The sequence below is a fragment of the Podarcis liolepis genome (genome assembly GCF_965112155.1).
Source record: "Podarcis liolepis genome assembly, chromosome: 8".
NCBI classification, from domain to species: domain Eukaryota; kingdom Metazoa; phylum Chordata; class Lepidosauria; order Squamata; family Lacertidae; genus Podarcis; species Podarcis liolepis.
In genome coordinates, this window is record NC_139560.1 from 176,332 (window position 1) to 192,478 (window position 16,147).

The following is a 16,147-nucleotide window of genomic DNA, read 5'->3' on the forward strand; positions in this document are numbered from 1 at the left end:
GCAGCCACAACAAGGCCTCGGGGGAAAGCAAGGAAAGGTCCACAACCTGAGGCTCATCCTGAGGGAAACAACTAGCTGGATTCCACCTAAACATTAGGAAGAACTTCCTGACAGTAAGAGCTGTTTGACAGTGGAATTTGCTGCCCAGGAGTGTGGTGGAGTCTCCTACTTTGGAGGTCTTTAAGCAGAGGCTTGACAACCATATGTCAGGAGTGCTCTGATGGTGTTTCCTGCTTGGCAGGGGGTTGGACTCGATGGCCCTTGGGGTCTCTTCCAACTCTAGGATTCTATGATTTTATGACTTATAGCAGAGTGATGTGAGTCACTAAATGCCCTGGGATCTACACTCTCCTGCACCTTTGGGACTGATCTAGAGATAAGCCATCACAAGCTCCAGAGTCAAGCCCATCCCCCTTCCAGAGGGACTGGAAGACCGGCTCTCTTTTTTTTAAGGCCAGGGTCAGGTGAACAAGGAAGCTTCAGACAACAGCACTGTGTGCTCCAGAGGGAGTGTTTGGTGCTGCAAGTTTCACTTGATTACATTTAACATGTCATTACCAACCTTAACTGCGCCCTAAAGGCGAGGAGGGTTAAAAAAAAAACCCAAATACATCAACACAGCTGGCAGGGGGAGCTCAAGAACCGACTCTGACCCAACTGGAAAGCGGCAGAAGCGGAAACACCTGAAGGCATCCACATGCTGCAAGGAAGCCGCAGCTCAGAGCTCTGCCCAAGGCAGGAGGCTGGGCTGGGGCCTCACCTTGACTGGGAGCAACCGCTGCCCAAGGGCTCACCCAGAGGCTTGTCTGGCTGTGGCATCCGCCTTGCAGCATCCACGGTCTTGTGCGCTGCCTTGGGAGCACAGCTCACCTGTCGGCTTCCCATTGGCTTTCACACTGAGCCTTGCACACCACAGAGCCTCTTAATGGCGCATAGATGGCGGATAGTTGCGCTGAAGGGCGGCTCTGGGGGATCCTGGGTGCCGGCTGAAGGGCAGAGGGCCGGACCCAAGAGCCTTGTGTCGAAAGGGACCCCCGGGGTCATCCAGCCCAGCCCTCTGCCCCGCAGGAGTCACAGCTGGAGCATCCCTAGCAGGTGGCCTTGGCCCTGGCCCTGGCCCTCGCCGGGCAGGCAGGGTTCCTGCATTGCAGGGGGGCGAGGCGACACTGGAGGCCCGGCTCCTCCCGGCAGGGGCCCCCTTGGCCTCGCTCGCCCCGACTCCCCCGGAGCCCCCCCTTCCCGCCCCCCCCCCGCACCTTGGGCAGCTCCCGCAGCTGGTTGGCGTCGAGCAGGAGCTCCTCGAGGGAGCGGCTGTAGCGGTAGACGTCGTCGGGCACGGCCTGCAGCGAGCAGTGCCGCCGGTCCAGCGTCTCCACCTGCCGGTTGCAGCGCCACAGCGGCGGCATGCAGCGGAGCATCCTGGCGGCGGCGGCGGCGGCCTCGGCCTCTCGCCTCACGCGCGCGCTGCTGCTGCTGCTCTCCGGAGGGGCGCCCCCCCGGGCCGAGGCGGCGGCGGCGGCGCCGGAGCCATGAAGGGGGCGGGCGCTGGCGCTGGCGGAGGGGCCTTCCTTCCTTCCTCCCTCTCTCTCTCCCTCCCTCCCCGCTTCCCTCCGCGACGCTGACCGGGCCCCGCCGGCACCTGGCGCCGCCCCGCCCCGCCCCCGCGCCAGGCACCCTGGGAAAGGCCGCCCGCCTCGCCCTCCGCCCAGGGGACTACCGCTCCCGGCAGCCCCCGCGACCCGGGGCGCGGCAGAACTTCCGGGCCCGCTTCCGGCCAGGGCCCCGCCCCCTTTGCTCCTCTCGCCGGCACCCGCAGCTCCCTCCCTCTCTGGAAGGCAGGCTTCTTTGGCAGGGCGAGAAGACGTCGACGCTTCTTGTTTCTTAAGCCGTTCCAAGCACAAGGGCAGCGGGGGGGGGCCGACTTTGGCCCCTGAGCGGCATAGTTTAGAAGGGGACTGACATTCGCTGCAGCTCGAGGGGGGTTTTGCTGCAAGGGGGGGGGCGGGGAGACGGTTCAGGGACCGTCCCAAACCTCCCTCGGCCCATCATTTCCTGAGGGTCAACTCGAAGGTCATCCTCTCCACCCCAGCCCCTCTGTCCCTAAATTACCAAACAATATTTGTTATCATTCTACCTCTTGCCTCAAAGCAGCTCACAGAATGGCAATTTAAAAACAGAATAAAAGACACTTGTTGCTGCTCAGGTTGGGGAGGGGGCACTTCAGAGCAAAGAAACAGGAAGGAGACACAAACACCCACCCTCCCCAGGTTGGGGGGGAAAGCGGGCATGGAAGAGGCATCCCCAACTACGGCCATGCAGGCGCTTGGGAGCCTAGTCTCCAGACCCCAAAAGAGGACTTCCTTCTTCCTTTCCATTCTTCTTCCTCAGCAGGGGTTGTGCTTCTGTACATTTGACAACTGTAGCCTTGCATACATGTTTTCTACCAGCAAAGCCTGGTTGGAGGGACAGATCATTATTTTCTAGGTGGTACTTTATTCTGCTGCTCTCACACCCACCTTGAGAACCTTATGAGTTTGCAATCTATCCTCTGGGCCAGCCTTCCACCAGCTTGGTGTCCTCTCCAGAGGTTTTGGACCTAGCTCACATCATCCCTGACCACTGGTCATGAACTGCAGCCCAAAGCTAGATGGTGCGCCTGCCATCTTCATTTTCCCCAGAGTGCTGTGGCTTTGGCCCTATGTGGCTCAGGGGCAACACGCCTGCTCTGTAGGGGAAGAGAGATGCTGGCCACGACTGCTGCCACCATCACCAAGCAAGGGGTATGGAGAGAGGACCAGAACATTTGACAGAAGGGTTCCTCATATTTGCCAGAAAGGGGGTGGGGTGGGGGAATGAACTGGCCCCTTTTTCTTCATTCCCACCCCCATAACTAAGTAAAAGTGGTCCATTCACTCCTTTGTGGTAAAGGGCAGAGGAGAAAGACAGGATGGGAGGGGAAAGAGAGAGAGCGCAAAGTCTCTTGCCACTGGGAAGGGAATGCCCCACCAGCACCACCACTCCAGCACAAAGGTAGAAAGGTTTTTCTCCTTGCACTTTTATCCGAAACTACAAATACATGACAGGAGCAAGAGATGCTGGCCCGGAAGCATCCCTGAACACAAAGGGGGTTGAGGAGAACAATAACAAAGTCTCTCTGGAGCAGAGTTCATGCGGAGAGGTCACTGTTGTCAAATCGCTCCTGATCATACACCTCGGCCACCACCTTCCGGCCAGCAAACCAGCGGCCATTCAGCGCCTGGATGGCTTTGTGCGTCTCTGAGGCCATGGAGAACTCAACAAAGATCTTGACAATGATTTCAGCATCCTCCTCCTCGCCCTGCTTTTCTTGGTAGATGATGACCCTGTTAACAGCCCCAAACTTGCCACACTCTTCTGTCACTTCCCCTTCCAAGTCATCGTCAATGTCTTTGGGGTCCACCATATTGCGCAAGACCATCACAGTTGACTGCCAGGAGAAAAGGAGAGCAAAATGTCACAACTCCACAAGACCCCTCCTTACCCACTCTGGGGTGGGGAAATCCTCTGGTAGCTGGCTCCCCACACCCCAGCCAAAGGGTGTTGTCAATCTCACTCTGCACCACCTTCCACCACATTTCCTGTCCTGTCCCTTCTCCTCCCAGTCCCAGGGCAGAAAGCCAGGGGCAGCTAACTTCACTGCCCTGGCCCCAACTCACCTCCTGCTTCCGAAGCAGCTTCTGCATGACCATGTGACGGGCGCTGCTGCCAGAGATGCTCATGTGCTCCTGCTCACTGAGCATTTCTGGCCTCTCAGACTCCTGGAAAACTTCCTCCTCTTCCTTCTCCTTCTTTACTTCTAGCAGGCCTAGTGTTGGGGGGCTGGCCAAGATGGGGTTCACCACACCCACCTGGGGAATGGTGACGGGAATGGGTGGGCGAGCAGGGGTCACGCCTGAAGGGAAAGAAACAGACCAAGGCATGAGCAAGAGCAGTGCCAGGCAACTCATATGCTCCAGGACCCTCCCTCCCTCCCCAGGCAATGAGCAGGGCACCCAACAAGGGGGAGGCCAAGCACCACCCGGGAGAATGCAGTAATGACAGCTCATGGCAGGGAGCTTTGATTCAGGAACATAGCAAATTCAGGACTGTCTACACTGGCTGGCAGCAGCAGCTTTCAAGTATTTCAGGCAGAGGCCTGGAGATGACAGGGATTGAACCTGGGACCTTCTACATGCAAAGCAGCTGCTCTACCACCAACTGTTCTACCTCTTTCTCTGCCCAAGATCTTGGAGTCCTTGTCTGCCAGTCAGAAAAGACAATACTGGGCTATGTATAGGGTTGTGTTCTGACTTGATACAAAGCAGCTTCCCAATCCTGAATGCAGCTCTGCTCAATCAGATCAAAGGCCCACCTAGTCCAGCAACCAGTTTTTCAAAGAAATTGTGCTGCTTTGAAAAATCACAAGGCAGGCATACACTCCACAACATGCAATATTTGTGAAGGTTCAACGGCCATCATAGCTTATAGTCACTGAGAAAGCTGGCCTACACCAAATCTTCTATTAAAGGAAATATGGTAATTGGATGCCTTCTAACAGCGAGTTCCATATTCCAGTAAGTCCCCTCTTATCTCTGCTGAACCTACTACCAATGCCTCTTTCAAGTATTTCACTTTCTCTATGCCATGAAATCATTTCAAAAACCCCTCATATGCCTCCCTGCTCACATTTCAATACTACAAAGCCCGAAACATTTCTGTTCCAGCTCTACAGTATCTTGTTTGTGGTAAGGTGACCAGAGTTGTACACAGTGCAAAGGAATTAATATCCCATCATCTACAAACATGACTTCATTGCTCACCCCTATCTCCAACAGGTGTGGGCAAAGGGAGAAAACACCTTGAACTGAGGTTGTTTTGAGACTCTCCCCAGAAGTACAAAGGCTACAAAGTACCTCAAAGTTGTAGCATGAGATTAACAAGTGATTCTGGAGGTGAATGAAACTGATGTGCTGCAAGCATCTGGGGAGAGGGTGGCTGCAAGAAATTAGTGACTTCTTGCACTAGGCAAATGCATCCCCTGACATGATCTGTCCCCCAAACCAGGCTTTGCTGGTAGAAAACAAAAATGCAAGGCTACAGTTGTCAAATGTAGAGAAGAACAACCCTTGCAGAGGAAGAACCAGCATGGCTTCTGCAATAAGAAGTCCTGTCTCACCAACCTTTTAGAATTCTTTGAGAATAGCAACAAATATGTAGATGGCTTTCAACAAACTTCCTCATCAACGGCTCTTGAGAAAGAGGTCAAATCCTCTTACGCATTATTTAACTGAATGGTTTAAAGACAGAAAGCAAAAGGCAGGAATTACCTGTTTTCACAAGGAGAGCCCTTCTGGAAAATAAGAAAGGCCCGTGGAGCACACTGCTCTCAGTGGCCAGGCAGATGCCTCTGGAGGGGAAGCCCACAGTGCTCTCCCTCTCTGAGATTCCCAGCAGCTGGCATTTAGAAGGATACTGCTTCAGGCACGGATGGCAGAACACAGAGCCATCATGGCTAGTAGCCTTACCCACCATTATTTGGTCTAGATCTTTTGGGTGGCCAACACGACATTTTGTGGGAGCAAATAGCAGAGTTTAACTATTCACAGTATGAAAAAGTACCTGAATCTGTCCTAAACGTGCAACTTCTTTGGAAGGCCTCACTGGGTTCTGGCATTACGCGACCAGAAGAAAACCTTGTCCTTCCCACTTCCTCCAATGAATGCACGCCTTATACACTTCTATGATGCTTCCCAGACTTCTCTTTACCCTGCTATACTGGAAGGCCCCAAATGCTGCTGCTGCTGCTCCAGCCCCTTGGTCATGTTGTTCGCCCTTTTCTGAACTTTATACACCGCCCCAGTTGTTTATGATATAGTGGTAAAAAAGTACTTTTATAAGCCAACAAACCTTTGACATCTCTACAATATCCTTTTGAGGTGAAGCCACCGGAACTGGACACAGTATTCCAAATGTGGCCACACCATAGATTTTTGTAACATTATGAGATCAGCTGTTTTACTTTCAGTTCCTTTCCTAATGATCCCTAGCATGGAATTTGCCTTTTTACAGCTGCCACACACAGAGTCAGCTCTTCACTGAGCTGTCCACTGCAGCCCTAAGGTCTTGGTACTGGCCAGTCACTGCCAGTTCAGACCCCATTAGCCGATGTATGAATTTAAGATTTTCTGCTCCAATGTACTTAACTTTCCTTTTGACTGAACAGAATTGCATTTGCCATGTTAAAACCCATTTAACAGTTTGGAGAGATCATTTTGGAGCTTCTCACAATCCCTTTTCATTTTAATCAACTTGGAACATTTGGCATCACCAGCAAACAGCCACCTCACTGCTTGCACCTAACTAATGAGTAAATTAAAATGCACCCATCCCAATACTAATCCTCGGGTGACTCCACCTTCTACATTGGTTCTACTCTCTGCTTCCTTAATAAGCTACAAACCTGCCCTCTGACCCCATGACCGCTAAACTTATTCTGGAGTATTTAATGAGAGACTTTACCAGCAGCTTTTCCAAAGGTTCAATGCACAATGCTGACTGGACCACCTCTATCTATAGGCTTGCTTACACTTTCAAAGAACTCTAAAAGGTTAGTGAAACTTTACACGTCCTGCTTGAGTCACAATAAACACATCAGGTTTCATGAGCAATGTGAGCAGCGTTTAAGCAGCAAAGAAAAGGGCCATTTCAGGGAATCAAAACCAGAACAGCCATCATACAGAGATGCTGTGGATGCCTCATCTTGAAAAGAACATCATGGAACTGAAGCAGGTGGCGAAAAAGACAAGCAAGATGATGACGAGGCTGGAGCATCTTGCTTAGAAGGTTGTTGGCTTACTTTAGTGTAGATACACAATGGGAAAACACAGAAAAGAGTGTTGGTGTGGAGAAGTGAGAGCAAACAAAGTTATTTTTGTTCTCCAATGAAATTAGACTGGCAGCAGGTTCAGGACACAAAAGGAACGACTTCTCCACACAACATACCTATGGAACTCGCTGAGGGATTTAAAAAGAAGATTCAACAAACTCAGGAGGGAGACCTCCAGCCTCCAAATGCCAGGGCCACCCTCGCCGCCACACCCAGCATGTGAGACTTTCAGCGCCCTGTCTCCAGACTCACCTGTGATTACACCTGGTGCTTGGGCAGCCATCACAGCCTGCGGCAAAGCGCCCAGGGGCTGTGCTAAGGTCAGTGCCGGCGTCACCAGCCCTGGAGTTGTTAACGTGCTGAGGACGGCAGCTCCTGTCACACCTGCCACAGCTTCCTACGGAAGGAAAGGCAACAGCACCACATCAGACCTGCCCAAGGAGCCCTGGCCCTCCTTTTCCAAGCACCCAAAGAGGCTTGAGGGGCCCACAAACTGTCTTCAGCGCTACAGCCACCAGCACTCATGGCGGGCTGAAACAAGAGAGTCCAAGCAGGTCGCTCCAGCCCCTAGAGATGCTCTAGGCAGGCAATGTGATGGAAGAGATGGGTGCACACGTGTGCAACCTGTGCCTGCAAAACCCAGACCACGGAGCAGCACACGCGGCTCAATGCTAATGCTCAACTCCGCTTCTTACCTGAGCTGTGATCTTTGCTGTGGCAGCAGCGGCTGCGACTGCCGCTGCTGGGGGCAAGCCTCCTGGAGTGGCAGGAGTCAAGAGCGGCATAGGGGGCGTGACAGCTTTGCCCACTCGGAGGTACTGGCCCCCCAAGTCAAAGAGGTTCATGGACGAGACAGCATCTTGCGAAGACTGTGCCTTCTCATATTCTGCAAGAAGAGAAGATGGCGATTAGAGGGCAGCTGCCCCATACCAGAGTGGATTTTGCCCTCGCCGCTGGCAGCCCACTTACCAATGAATCCATAGCCTTTGTGCTTCCCTGTCGTGGGGTCCCGGGCCAACGTGCAGGACTTGATCTTCCCAAAGGCCTCAAAAACACTCTTGATGTCATCATCCGAAAGGTCCTGGTGAACTGAGGCCACGTAGATGCGGTTGAAGGCCCGTGCCTCCTCCGCCAGCTGGTCGATGATGGGCTGGGCCTGGCCAATGTTGCTGGGCCTCCCCACCTGCAAGCAAAGGTCCTTGCCTTGAGGAGGACAGGCACGCATGCCGCCCACCCAACACTCTCCTGACACTGCTGCACACACAATTCTGCAGGGAGCCCCCAGAAGACAGTGCTGGGTACAAGTGACTGCTTCCCTCTGGACAACAAGCAGGCAACTAACGGGCCAGAGGGGAGGGGAGGTGTGCTTGGAGGTGAGGGAGTCCAGCCCCTGCTGAAAATCCAGGGGAGCGGGGGCAGGCACCAAAGCAGATTTCCAATAGGGGGAGGGAGTCAGCATGGGGCTTCCATGCCTGCAGAGTCCTGTCCTGGCAGGGAGAAAACCAAAACAAGTGAACCGAGAGGCAGTCAAATGGGCAGTAGCACCACCCTGTCAGGGCCAGGGAGAGCTACCTGCCGGCACTTGTGTGTACCTTGATGTTCCGTCCCCCCAGCATGACGGAGTTCATCTGCTCCAGGGCCAGCTGAGCAGCTTCAGGCACCTCATATTCCACAAAAGCAAAGCCCTGCAAGGAAGGAGGGGGAGAGAGTGGTGTTCACAACCCACGCCAGGGCCCTCGCGCCGCGCCCCTCCTGAAGGGGCTCACCCAACTGGCTGCAACACAGCAGCACCAACCTTGTGCTTCATGGTCACAGAGTCCCAGGACATGTCGATGCTCTTGATGGGGCCGAAGGGGGCAAAGGCCTGACGGATCGTGTCCTCTCCAAGCTCATAGTAAATAGAGCCCACGTAGACCCGGCACATGATGGCCAGAGCCCGCTGCCTCTGGGCTGCCATCTGTATCAGAAAGAAGGTCTGGCTGGTCAGCTTGGGGGGTAGCTGGAGGGGCAAGGACAGCTCTTCCCCAACAACCCCGCTTTCCTTTCCCGCCCCCAACACCCCCCCCCCAGCAGCGAAGGGAAGCTCCGAGGCTCAGCAGTCCCAGCCCAGCCTGGCCCACCCAAGCCATCTCATCTCACTCCTGCAAGAGGAACCTGCCACATCCTACTGCAGACAGAAAGGGGTCAACCACCTCCCATGGGGCAGCAAGAGATCCAGCTTCAGTCTTCACCTGACAAAACCCTCATCCCCTCAAGACAGGCCCCATCAGAAACAACCAACAGTCCGTGTGAAGGGGTCATTTCCGCTGCCTGCGCTCCAAAGAACGGGCTGCTGTCCCAAGCACGGGCCGTAGTCATGCGTCTCCCCTCCACATACTGTCTTGGCTGGAGCCCTGAGCCAGACACTCTCAGCTGGCGTCCAATCCCAGGTTTGCCACCACCCAGCTGCTGGCCTGCCGGACCCTCCCGCGCCTGCACATGGGGCCAGCAGAAGGAACTGCTCTCTGGGATCAGGTGGGGAGAGGAGAGTCCAATGGCCAGGGACACGCACTGGCTGCCCAGAGCCACGTGGACTTTGTGCAACGGTCAGGGCTGCCCTGGGGCCCCCAAGGGGCCCCGCAATGCTTCTCTGGCAGGAAGGAGCCTGCATGATCCAAGAGACCAAAAGGAGGCAAAGAAGGCCCGCCCTGATCACTCCTTCCTTCATTGCTCCCTCCCTCCCTCTCTTTGGGACAGAGGCTGAAGACCATGCTAGAAGAGAACTGCATGGGTGAGGCAGTGGACAGCTGCAAGCCAAGCCTGCCTTCCCTATGCGAAGTGAGCCGGTCTGGGCCTGTGGGGCCAGCAAAGGGCCCCCTCTCTGGAATGGGGCTCCCAGCTGCAGACTAAGGAAACTAGAGCCGCAGGGCAACCTCGAGGACCTCATCACACCTCCCAGCATTCAGGAGCCAGCAGAGCAAAGAGTTAGGGAGAGATGCTGCATGCACTCGCAAGGGAAGCACGTGGGGTTGAGGACAACCAACCCCAGCCCGCCCCAGGACCTGCCACCTGGGCTGCCTGCTCCCCTCCCAACATAAGCAGGGAAGCGACGGGCAGCTCCTATGAGGTGCCACGGGTGGCTGGCCAGGTGCACTGCAAGGCCGCCAGCCAGTTACTCGCTCCCGTGGAGACCTCACCCCACCAATGCTAAGCTAAACCCAGGCTCCCAGCCCCAGAAGAGCGGCCGGTACCCTCCGTCAAATCCAGAGGCCAGCCCTCAAGGGCATTTCTGCCCTTCTGTGCTCAAAGGCCGGACTCTTCAACGGCTCCTGGAGGGCTCAGTCTGTCTTCTGCCTCCCTGTCCACCACGCTGCAGTAACCGGGATGCCTCAGCAAGCTCCACCTCCACCCCATGCCCAGGCACAGTGCGGCACAAGGGCCTGGCAGGAGTCCAGGCCCTGCCAAGTGCTCAGGCTAACCCTGCCGTGCCTCAGTACAGCTGGAGGAGGCTCTGTGCGGTGTCTGTGCAGTGCTTAGGCTCCAGCTACAGGAGCAGGGGCAGGTGCCCTACCAGCCCGAGCCCTGCGCATGGCGAGGCAGAGGGAGGACTGGCAACTGCCACCTCTCTCTCTCCCACCCCCGTAAACACTGTCCTAGCAGTGTTCTCCCGGGAGAGCAGTCCAACTTGCCCAGAGGGGCCTTCACTGCCCCAACACCCAGCAGCCAGGCCTCTCGCGTCCCGTGCTGGCCCACTGGTAAGTTACCTTGGCAGTTACTTTTAGGTCAGGACCTCAGCATCCCTAGAGAGGTGGCTCTCCCAGCTGCTTGGCTCTAAAGCTCTCTCGCTCTTTCTCTCTCTGCCCAATGCCTCCAACGGCCCCGGCTGCCCCCAGCCCACGGTCTTCCTTCCTCTGGGGAGCTAACACTTGGCCTGGGTTGGTGGGGCGTGTCCAAAGCAGGCGGGTATGTGGAGGGAGAGGGAGGGAGGGGGAGGCCACTGCTACGTCCTCCCCTGTGCTAGGCCCTGACTAAGACCAAGTGCCCCAGAAGAAGTGAATGTGTCTATTGACCGATTGTAAAGGTGAGAGAGGATCTCCAAAGCCCATTGTCACTGCTGCCATCTGAAAGACAGTAAAGACAGAGTTCAGTCTGTGGGAGCTGAGCATACGACGGCTTTTCGTCAAAACTCAAGTGGAAGAGGCCTCTCCTTCCTTCTTTCCTCCTTGCTTGCCTGCCGCTGCCGCCTCCACCTCCTCGCTGCACAGCCCCTGCCAGCCCCAGGGAGCGAGGGGGGTGTTTCAGGACAGGCGGGGCTCCTCTTTGACCCTCAACAGCTGCCTAATTGCAGGGAGGTGCCCCCACCCAGTAACCCAGAGCTGCCCAAAGGGCCTGGCCCCAGTGCCCCCACCCCCAATCTGTGGCTCTTGAGCAAGAGGGCTTCACCAGCAGCTACAGACCCCTCTTGCACTGTAAGGCGACTGCCACTCCCTACCCCTGTCAGTGTGAGGACAATGTACCCAGCAACCCCAGGCACCCCCTTCTAGGCAGGCCAACAGCAGGACTCCCAGCTGGGAGACCAGCTCTCCTCCTCCTTCAGCAGCTAAGCTTCCCCTACCCAGGCAATGAATGCAAGCAAGTGTGTGGGCCTGGGAGCTAGCAGAGGGGGGAGGGGATACAACACACTCCAATTTCGCAGCGGAAACGGAAGCTAAAGTACCTGGCTCCAGTCACATCTCAGGGCTGTGCAGTGGCTCTAAGTGCATAAAGGGATCCACCTTGGGGGAGGGGGGAGGAGGGAGAGGCAAAGGCAGGGCTTCCCTGGGTGGTGCCTCACCTGAAGGTTGGTGAGCTGCTGCTGTTGGTGGGCAATAGTCTGCTTCACCAAGACACTCTTGATGCTCTGCTCCATTGCATACTTCTTGGCCTGAAGGGGACAGAAAGCCCAGAGTCACAGAGCAGACATCCACAGCGAAAACATGCCACACCAGCATCCTCAAAGCGTGAGGCATTTCCCAGCACTGCAAGCACAGAGGACTACCCCCTCCTCCTCCAGAGCCCACCTGCCTGAGACCAGTTCCCCTCCATCGACAGGTTGGTAGTCAGTGGCTGTTGCCCAATGCTGACCGAGAAGCTCAAGACTCCCCCCATCACCTTCAAAGCTACTGGAGTTGTTTGCCAAGGGGGCCTAGACGCACGAAGTGGACATCTAGGGATGGAGGGGCAGACTAGCCCCTGGCCTTCTACTCCCCATGAGCTGTGATGCTTTCTAGCCTCATTACGGCTAGCCTTGAGAGGGAGAAGAAGGATGCAAGCAGGAAGGCCCCTGCTGGTCCACTCACCTTCTGAAGAGCCTCCTGCTGCTCTGGGGTGAGAGGAGGGAGTCCCAACTTGGCTGCTGTGCTTTGTCCATTTTCTACCTTGACGGTCTCTGTGCCCTGCAATGAAAGAGACACTCATAAAAGGTGGCCAGGCCTGAGCAGTGCTGCTGGGAAAGTCTGAGCTGCTTCAGAAGGGAGAGCAATGAGAAGACAGAGGGAAAGTCTCTGAGCCTCCCCCAGAGAACTCAGCTTTCTTCTTCTAGGAGTGATTGCCCACCCCATCCCAAAAAGCTGCCATGTGATCCCCGATGTGTTGCCATTGTATCCTCACCACTGCTGCCACCCTCCAACTTTCCAGAGTGCCTCTGAAGAACAAGCTCTAGTTCAAGGATGCACACATGGCCCCATAGCCCAGCAGCAGCACTTAGAAAGGACCCCCACTGCCTAGCCACACATGCCTCTCTCCAACTGCAACACCCAGAGGCCTCATCAGGCAAATACTTGTTGGAACAGCAAAGGAGGCTGCAGTGCAGCAGCACAGAGCAAAAACATTTCACTTTCGTATAAGAGCTGCACATATCCTGTGGAAGTTTCCAAACCACTCAAGACAGAGAGAGATGTGGCTGCTTTACACATTGTGGGGCCCTCACCCAAATTGTTCAGAACATATGGCAACCCTGAACATGTAACCAGATCCAGGAGGCAAGGAAGTGAGTGGCAATCTACAAAGGATCCTTAAAGTAGCATGCAGAGAAGGGGGCTGGCATGGTGGCCCAGAAGGTGAGATGGAGGCATGCAAAGTGTTTTGAGAGAGACAGGACAGAAGCTACCTTGCAGAACACCAGAAGCAGCTTCAGACCAAGGGAGACAACTGATCCACCTAACCCAGTATGGTCTACCCTCACAGGAGGGCAAAGGTTGGGCAAATGTATGACTTGACTGGGAGCTTGAAAAGGTGTGAGGAAAGCAGTCCAGGAGGATTTCCTTAAAGACCTTCCAGATAAACTGAAAGAGATTGAGGACAAAAACAAGAGGATGGTAGGTAGACTTTCCTCTTAACAAAGGAGAAAGGCAGCCTTGGGAGGGAGCACTAACACAAGGACTAACAAGTGAACTGATGGTGACTGCAGGATTAGAGCAAGTGGTTCCATGTAATCCGGTGTTCCACTCTCACCTACCTATCTACTCCCCTTTTACAAGCACCTGAGCCAGGCACAAGCGCATCTTGCGGCAATGACTTCGTAACATAGGTGCAACCTATCAAGTTGGAGGTACATTTATACCAGACTGTCATAAGAATGCTCCTGCAGGATTAGTCTAGGAGGCCCATCCTGGCCTTGCAGAGGCCAACCAGATGCCTCTTCAGGGAAGCCTGCAAGCAGGATTTGAGCACAAGAGCTTTCTCCCCTCCTGTGGTTTTGAGCAACTGGTATTCAGAAGCACTGCTGCCTCTGCTTGTGACTCTATTAAAGCCAAACCGGTCCAAACATCATTTCACTCCTTCAGCTGTTCTGTGAAACTTTTCCACTGTTACCACGTTATCACTGCTTGGGAAGCGACATGCCTGTGTTATAGCACCACAAAGGAAGGAGAAAAAACAGCAACCTACAACATGTGTGGTAACAGAAAGGGGTAGGACCTGCCATGACAGTTTGCTCCAGAACTCTTGCAGGTGCAGACAGTGCTGGAAGGGGGGGGGGCAGGACACAAATGCACAGCAAATAAAGGGGGCCTGGAGGGCAACAGCTTAAAAGCATAGGATCCTGGCTCAGCACAGCATTCTCTTCTCACAGTGGCCAACCAGCTTCCCCCAAAGCGAAACGCGCAAGCAGGACACTGTCCCCTTATGTGGTTTCCAGCAGCTGGCATTCAGAAGCACTGCTGCCTCCAGGACACAGCAAAAGCATCCTGGCTTGTAGCCATCGAGAGACCCCTCCTCCTCCTCCTCCATGAATTCGCCCAATCCTCTTTTAGAGCCACGCAGGTGTCCAGCCTCGCCTCCTGCGGGAGGGAGTTCCGTAGTTTCCGCTGCTGCTCCTGCAGATGGCGAGGGGGCTTTCCCCCCACACACACACCTGATAACGGCTCCGCTCTAGAGCCGGGGATGCCGCCAGCGGCTGACTAGGGGGGGGGGCAAGAGACAAGTCCCGCCATGTCCCGGGGAGGAAGCATTTCCTCCTCCGCTAATGAGTGTGGGGTGGGGGAGTGAGAAGGCGCCTTCCGTCCCCCCTCCAGGAGGGGCCACGGAAAGGGCCGCTCCTCCCGGGGGGCCGGGATCCCTTCGCTGCGGCAGGCGGCGCCAGGCGGCGAGCGCCCTCCAGATGCGCATGCGCCAAGAGGGCTCCTTCTCCTCCCTCCCTCGAAAACCCCGGAGCGCTAGCCTCTCCTCAGCGCCTGGGAGGCCAAGAACTACGCGCCCCATCGGCCGCGGCAACTGTGGCCCCGTGCGCCGGGCGGGAGAGAGGCGCGGGGCATGCTGGGGGATGTAGTCCCGCCATCTCCCCCCGCGCCCGCTACCCGGCCGGGATAGCTCTGAGGCTCCGGCGGGGGCACTTCGGCGGCGGCGCCCCCGCGCCCCGAGCACGACGGCGGGGTATTCTCCGCGCCGCCCACCCTCCTTCCCGCCCGCCTAGCCCTCACCCGCCGGCTGAGGAGCGACTCGCTCACCAGAGAGATCGCCGTCGTCGCCGCCATCTTCCCCGACTCCTCCTTCCCCGAGTGCGAGGCTCTCGCGAGAACTAAACTGCGCGAGAGAGAACGGGCCGACCGACTTCCGGTTCCTTGGGGGTCTCTGGCGGGCGGGGCGGGGGCGGTGACGACACAGGTGGGAGACCGACCGTCAGAGAGCGCGACGGCAGACGGGGAGAGCGGCGCTCCGTCACGCCGGGTGGCCAGGCTCCCGCTCCGAGACTCGGCGCCGCGTTCGAGATTTGCCTCAGCGGCAGCTCCTGCCACCATTTCGCATTTTCCCGCCCAAAGACAGGCAGCTGCGGCCCAGTCAGAGCCTTCGGTCTCTGATAGGACGGGAAACCAGGAAGTCCCGCCTCCGAGGGATGCGTTTGACAGACCGCGGTAGTCCTCGGGCCTCGTGGGCTCTCGCGACAGCTGGAAGGCTGCTGCTGCTGCTGCGCCGCCTGGCTGTTCCCCTGCGGAACTCCCGGCCCCTTGGCGTCAGGCAGGCGCCGGCCCTTTCGCTGGAAGCCTATAACAATGTTTACTTTAAAAAAAAAAGTTTTTATTAAAAATTACATTTTATATTGAACATATTAATCATATCAAAGAAAATACAATAAAACAAAGCACCCCCCACCCGGTGACTTCCCTCAACTTCCCCTTCTGGCTCTTTAACTATTTGCTACTTCTGCTTAATTTTATCTTATTTCTCATCTTTTAGCCGAGTGCTCTTATATTCTTAGCATTTTTATACCAAATTTCCTTCCGGTTCCAACATCTTACATTTAATTAATTTCCATATTGTTGAAAGTTAGGAGGAATTAAAGAACCTTTTAATGAGGGTGAAAGAGGAGAGCGCAAAATATGGTCTGAAGCTCAACATCAAAAAAACGGAGATCATGGCCACTGGTCCCATCACCTCCTGGCAAATAGAAGGGGAAGAAATGGAGGCAGTGAGAGATTTTACTTTCTTGGGCTCCATGATCACTGCAGATGGTGACAGCAGTCACGAAAGTAAAAGACGCCTGCTTCTTGGGAGAAAAGCAATGACAAACCTAGACAGCATCTTCAAAAGCAGAGACATCACCTTGTCAACAAAGATCTGTGGTTTTCCCAGTAGTGATGTATGGAAGTGAGAGCTGGACCATCAAGAAGGCTGATCGCCAAAGCATGGATGCTTTTGAATTCTGGTGCTGGAGAAGACTCTTGAGAGTCCCATGGACTGCAAGAAGATCAGACCTCTCCATTCTGAAGGAAATCAGCCCTGAATGCT

At 55.5% G+C, this 16,147-nt stretch overlaps 2 protein-coding genes across 6 annotated transcripts in view; both read right to left on the bottom strand.

Moving 5' to 3' along the window:
* The window catches only part of SCRIB (scribble planar cell polarity protein), a 58,142-nt gene extending 56,496 nt beyond the window's left edge, over positions 1-1,646 (bottom strand). Inside the window, exon 1 of the mRNA XM_083516439.1 lies at positions 1,257-1,646. Coding sequence (XP_083372565.1) covers positions 1,257-1,418 — 162 coding nt within the window. The 5' untranslated portion in view covers positions 1,419-1,646. The remainder of the gene's footprint in view (positions 1-1,256) is intronic.
* Positions 1,647-3,039: 1,393 nt separating this feature from the next.
* On the bottom strand, positions 3,040-15,228 carry PUF60 (poly(U) binding splicing factor 60). Of its 5 annotated transcripts, none has more exons than XR_014529435.1 (11): positions 14,869-15,228; positions 12,223-12,318; positions 11,718-11,807; positions 10,954-11,004; positions 8,700-8,861; positions 8,497-8,589; positions 7,874-8,087; positions 7,600-7,790; positions 5,775-7,301; positions 3,696-5,112; positions 3,040-3,466 (listed from the first exon to the last, which is right to left on the bottom strand). XR_014529435.1 is itself a non-coding variant. In XM_083518208.1 (11 exons), the coding sequence occupies exons 1-11, from the start codon at positions 15,157-15,159 to the stop codon at positions 3,167-3,169; spliced, it is 1,869 nt and encodes a 622-aa protein (XP_083374334.1). In that variant the 5' UTR covers positions 15,160-15,228; the 3' UTR covers positions 3,040-3,166. The 5 variants fall into 5 exon arrangements, 4 of the variants coding, with proteins under 4 accessions (XP_083374334.1, XP_083374333.1, XP_083374336.1 ...); XM_083518208.1 differs by having other exon boundaries at positions 3,696-3,931; positions 7,157-7,301; XM_083518207.1 differs by having other exon boundaries at positions 3,696-3,931; positions 7,157-7,301; positions 14,842-15,174.
* Positions 15,229-16,147: the final 919 nt, after the last annotated feature.

Coding starts and splice junctions, on each gene's coding strand:
- PUF60 (XM_083518207.1), bottom strand. CDS start 15,159: ATGGTGGCAGGAGCTGCCGCTGAGGCAAATCTCGAACGCGGCGCCGAG. Junction 11,005..11,717: donor AGCAGCTCACCAACCTTCAG/GTGAGGCACCAC, acceptor ACTGTCTTTCAG/ATGGCAGCAGTGACAATGGG. Junction 8,862..10,953: donor CTCTCTCACCTTTACAATCG/GTCAATAGACAC, acceptor TTTCTGATACAG/ATGGCAGCCCAGAGGCAGCG.